We start from the raw sequence: 5,726 nt of genomic DNA on the forward strand, positions 1-5,726 counted from the left end.
TCTAACAGACTCAATCTGTCTGAGACAAGTCGGGCCCGGGGCATTAGCAGAGTCCTACACAGGTTAAAATCCAAAAATGTATAAAAATTTGGGCACCCAATTTGGTGATTAGTGTGATAAATTAGGGGAGAAGCTAAGAGTTTGTATGCTTGCATTTAAAGCAAAGCACAGTGAGCTCAAGCAACGGAAGTTAAAGAAGCAAAAACAAAAGAGAAAAGTGAGTGTTCACATAAGAGAGATGGGCTGTCATGTTATAAAAGGTGCTTTGGTTGGTACATGAACAGCACATCTTGGGGATATCACATGCTCCCATGTATATAAAAATACATTCCACCATGATCCTTGTTTGCTCTATACACAACCCAATTATTGCAATCCAATCCAAAACTCTCTGCTTTGTTACTGCAACTGCAACCTCTACAAAAGCCAAATGCTTCTATCACATAAAAAATTCACCCCAAAACCAAAATACTGACTATAGGTCACCTTTGTTCAATTAAAAAGTATATAAAAACAACAGAAGAGTTCATAAAAGAAGACAAAGCTGAGCCTCCTATGCCTTTAGGGAACAACTGAAATAGCTTTTGCTCATTGAAATGATCAAGGAGCTCCTGGTTTTTCACCACTTTGGATGTTTGAAGATATTGTAGCCATTAAGTTTCCCATTATTTTTTGTAGCAAGATATTTCGGTCAAGATAATTTTCTTTTCTAATCAATGGAAAATATTTTCAGATCATGACTGTGATGAATTATGCCTTGAAAAACATTATCAAATATTAAAAATAAAAGAATAAGGTCAGTAAATGTAAATTATATTTTCCATAGTTTCCCCAAAATAAGAATATTGAGCTTTTTCTTTCCAATTAATTAAAATGGCTACATCTTCGTAGGACAACAGAGTAACTCCTGGTAATTGAGGGTTGAAACCAGAGTGGCAAAACTCAAGTTCATTTAAACTCAAAAGTAAATTATCTATACATAAGTTAATACATACAAATATTAAAAAATAACACTAATTTTACCAAAAAAATTATCTTCCCCAAAAGAAATCATTCTAAAAAAAGAAAATTAACTCGATAACCAGTGTCAATAATCGGGCTCGAACTCCCTATAACTACAGCCATCAGTGGGGTCATGGTTGACTTGCCATAATATTAAATCTTGAACATGCAAATATGGTCCCACTACAGCTCATTTCATGTGAAAGCTACCATTCCTAAACACAATTAAAGGACCGGATTCAACTGCTTTAGGCTTCTAAGATGACAATATCCATATGTGGCTCAAGACTGGCCCTAAGTAAAAACTTCTGCTCTTAAAAAAATGGTTTGTTAAGGATTGAATAAGGATATATTTTACCATGCACAAGCCTAGTATATGACTAAATTCAACTGTTTCAATCTTATCCAGAGAAACTAAGCAAAAGGGCCATCCGATTTCTGGGAGTTTAGAAAGAAACAGAAGTCTTCAACATCAACCCTCTCTCTCTCTCTCTTTTGTGTGGGTAAGCTGCAGTTAGGCAGGACCTTATTGGCATATCAATTTGTCCAAAAGAGAACAGGGCAAGTAGGTAGAACGAACAACCATCCCACACCAAAAAACCAATCTATTGCGAAAGAATTATACACCTCATCAATGATAAGAGGTAAAAGGAAAAGAAAGATACGACTTAAAAAGAATAAGCCTAGTTAAAATTCACTGTAAAAATTCCACCATTAGGTGGGTCAAAGGTTTACTACGAAGAAGAATAGTAGTCACAAGTGAAAATGGAAACATGTGTTGCTTCAATTACAGCTCATGAGCTTCATTAACAGTTCATGAAACAGAGCTTGTCAATGTGGTCATCGAGGAAATTTATTCTCAGAAAGAAAAAGCAAAAAAAAGGAAAAAATAAAAGAAAAAACCAAAGAGAAAAACCGATAGAGTTGCTATGACAAGCTTAAGCAACAGAGAGAAACAAACACAGTTACCTGGTAGCCAGCCTGAATCCACAAAAGAATGAATGAAAAATAATCCATCAACTTCCTGTACACTCTTTTTCGCTTCCTTTCTGATGTAAACCCAAGTCCCAAACCAGCATCACGAAGCCACACCTCACGAAGCTCGTGCACAACATAATTTTTGCCCCTTTTTTTTAACTTTTTTAGTTTGAATCTTATTTCATAGCTGACCTAATAGTATCACCGCTTGCTTAAATGGCCCAAATCAAAGAAACCCAATCAATGGAAAACATTCAAAACCCCAAGAGCCTTACCATAAATGGTAATGAATCAGAAACCTTTGGAGCTCAAGTAATGGTGTCCTTGCTTTATTGGCCCAAATCAAAGAAACCCGTCGAATGAAATCGATACAGACCCACCCCAAAAAATCTTTCCATACTTGGCAAGGAAACACAAACCTTTGGAGCTCTAGACTTGCAGGCATGGCCTAGGAGGCCTGCTAAGGCTATGAAACTTAGCATGCTTAGCACTTACAACATTGCTCTGATCAGTTAGTATTTGAGCCTCACGCGGTTCTTCAATCTTATTATTGCCATTAGTCCACCAAGACTTGGACCCAACGTGGACATTGGTATTACTATTAGTATCTTCCTCCATTGGAGCAGGCAAGTTGAGATCGAGAAGCTCCGAAACCACAGGCATTTGCTGTTGAATAATTGCTGCCTTACTAGCTTCAGAGGCCATGTGAGACCTCTTGTGGCCCCCTAAAGCTTGGCCCGATGTGAAAACCCTGAAACAAATTGGGCATTCATGAATCTTACTTTTACTAGGCCCACAATTAGTCTCACCACTCCCTTCTCCTTCCATTAGGTTCACAAGTCTGTAAGGCTTGAGCTTCTCATCAGGCATTGATGGTCTCTGATCAGGAGAGACCTCAGTCTCCGTGCTATTATCACTGCCATCAATTCTAGCGAAGCACCCCTTGACCTTCTTATGGCTTGCTCTATGGCCGCCTAGAGCCTGATAAGAGTGGAAACTCTTGTTACAAGTCGTACACTCATATTTCCCCTTCTTGTGAGTCTGATGAACTTTCACTGAACTCGAATCTTCTTGTCGATTGTACATGTTTCTCTCACTAGATTCCTGAACTAAATCATCGACAAACTGATCATCCCTGTTTCTCTCACTAGAAGCCTTCCCGAGCTCTGTTTCAAACTGATGGCATCCATTTCTTTCACTAGAATTCTTGCCCAACTCTATACCGGATCGACCATGCCTGTTTCTCTTACTAGAACCCACCCCCAACTCAGTGTCGATTCGACTGTGCCTTCTCCTTTCCCTAGAATGCTTTCCCAGCTCCCCGTTTAGTTCACCATATCGGTTTTTCTCTCTAGAATCCTTCTCAATTAACCTCGAAACTCCATTCCTTGTTCTCGTACTAGAATCAGCCCCCAATTCAGTGTCACCTTTCACAAACAGAGTTTCTGATTCATCTGATTTTTGCTTCTCCGCCTCAATTTTCAAGAACCTATTATTGAAACCATTGAATTCAGTCTTCTTCTTCCACTCTTCTTTGACAAACCCACTATCAGTGCTAGAGAATTCAGGCTTCTTACTCTCTGAACCATCAAATTCAGCTTTTTTCGATGCATGATCAGAGCCCAAACCACCATTAACGAGCTTCTGGTCAGTGATAGATTCGATACCAGGCCTAATTCCCCTTATGTTCTTGTTCTCTAACCCTGATCTAGCACTTCTAGAGAGAGAATTCACCTCAGAGAAGTCTAAAACTCCATCTCTAGCTGAACCCACATCCCTAGAGAGCATCATGAGACACATGGCTATGGCTTCTTGCTCATGCTCAGTTTCAGATGCACAGGAAGAAGCATTCAGAGTAGAGAGGGGTGCATAAGAAGAAGAAGAAGAGTACCTGGTTCTTCTCGATCGCCGCTTCTTCGGAGCTCCTTCGTTGTCGGATTGGCTATCAAGAACTTGTTGGTTCTCTCTCTCTAGAGGAACCAAGCTCCATGAATTGTTCTCAATGGACTCTGACCATTTCTCTCTGTGACACCTCATGTGACCAAAGAGAGCTTTCCATGAATGAAAACCCTTTCCGCAGTTCTTGCAAAACCTCGTGTCTCCGCATAAGAACTCATCGGAATCAGAGATTCGCCATGTCTTCTTTGGGTTCTCTCTCAAGCCATAACCAGGGTGGTCAAGGGCCATGCACTCAGATGAAGAGTTCGCGGTCTTCTTCTTTTGTGGAGAGAGAGTCTTTTGTAGAGAGAGAGTGGGCTTTTCCTCTGTTTCAGAGGAAGCAGCCACGGCCATATGGGACCTCATGTGACCACCGAGAGCCCTTCCACAGGAGAATTTCTTCTTGCAAAACTTGCAGGAATGCCTGTATTCTTGCTCTTCCTCCATGGCCCAAGAATCAGAAAGTCCTTTTCTCTCTATAGAAGCAAGATTTTCTCTCTCTGCAAGGAAGAGGAGGAGGACCCAAGATGCGAATAGGAGGATTTGAAGTGAAGTAAGAAGCTTTGGAGCTCTCTCTGAGAGCAAGCAATCCGAGCTAAAGCAACAGATGCTCTTGCCTTGCTTCTCTCTCTCCCTCTACAACCTCTCCACCTTTCTCTCTATACAAAACAATGGCGGAATTGAGGATTTCGAGAGGTTCAGAGAAGTACCCAAATCCGATACCGGGCTTCTGAACAAACAGATCTGGTTTTCTTCTTCTGTGGTGGGACGCAAATTAAGAATGGGTGATTTTCGGGTGGTTGATGATGATGATGAGAGAGAATAAGTAAATGGGTAGAGAGAGAAAGTAAGAGAGAGAAGATTAAGAGAGAGTAGGAAGAAGAGGAGAATGGGCAACTCACCAATTTGGGTTGTTGTTGATATGATGACAGAGAAGAAGAGAAGCAAAGCAAAGAGAGAGAAGAGAGAGGAGAGATAAAGATTAAGAGAGAGGAGAGAGAAAGATTAAGAGAGAGGAAGATTAAGAGAGAGGAGAGAGGGAGTGATTCGTTAATTCGGGTTGTTGCCGATCCTGGGAAGAGAGAGAGAGAGGAGAAGATACGCGAAAGAATAGGAGTTAAGAGAGAGAAAGAGGAGAGAGAAAGAGTAATTTAAAAATAGATCAAGACAATGATGATATCGAAGAAGCAATTCGCAAGCGAGGGAAGCCAAGAGAGAAAATGTTTATATTTGGTTTATGACGATGATGTGAGAGAGGGGCTAGAGAGAGAAAATAGAGTCTAGAGAGAGAAAGAGACTATTGGGAAGAGAGAAAAAGAGGACTTGGGGTAAGTTGGTTCGATGATGATCATGGAGAATTTAATTGGCAAATATAGAGAGAAGAGCAAATTAAGAAAGATGAGAGAGAGAGAGCGAGAGTTCTAGAGAGAGAAAGGATAGAGAAATCCATGCATGGAAGCAAAGGTAAAAGGGGAAAGCAAACAGCGAAGCACGTGTAAGGAAGTGAGACTTGGTAGGGCCCCAAGATCGGACGGTGGAGAATAGTTTCATCAGAGGGTTCGGACATCACGAGGTCGTGCTCTAGAGAGAGAAAATGGCTAAAACCAAACCATCTCTCTCTTTCTCTCTCTAACTAAGTCTTCTTCTAACTATTCTTTGCTTTGTCCCATCTCTCTCTAACTAAGTCTTCTTCTAACTATTCCTTGCTTTGTCCTGCTTTCCATTACAGGTTCAGGGTTTGAATCTTTTACCGTTATTCTTTTGGAGGTTTTTGAGAGAACCATATCACTCATATTTTTTAATATTTT

The 5,726-nt window shown here is 40.5% G+C and overlaps 1 protein-coding gene across 1 annotated transcript; it reads right to left on the minus strand.

Annotated features, from left to right (window-relative positions):
- Nucleotides 1–224: 224 nt before the first annotated feature.
- On the minus strand, nt 225–5,240 carry LOC18427965 (uncharacterized). Its single transcript, XM_020663459.2, has 2 exons — nt 1,972–5,240; nt 225–417 (listed from the first exon to the last, which is right to left on the minus strand). The coding sequence occupies exon 1, from the start codon at nt 4,363–4,365 to the stop codon at nt 2,410–2,412; it is 1,956 nt and encodes a 651-aa protein (XP_020519118.1). The 5' UTR covers nt 4,366–5,240; the 3' UTR covers nt 225–417; nt 1,972–2,409.
- Between the last annotated feature and the right edge of the window lie 486 nt (nt 5,241–5,726).

Source organism: Amborella trichopoda, chromosome 10 (assembly GCF_054954075.1).
Source record: "Amborella trichopoda isolate Santa Cruz 75 chromosome 10, AtrichopodaSantaCruz75HAP2 v2.0, whole genome shotgun sequence".
NCBI lineage: Eukaryota > Viridiplantae > Streptophyta > Magnoliopsida > Amborellales > Amborellaceae > Amborella > Amborella trichopoda.

Coding starts and splice junctions, on each gene's coding strand:
- LOC18427965 (XM_020663459.2), bottom strand. CDS start 4,365: ATGGAGGAAGAGCAAGAATACAGGCATTCCTGCAAGTTTTGCAAGAAG.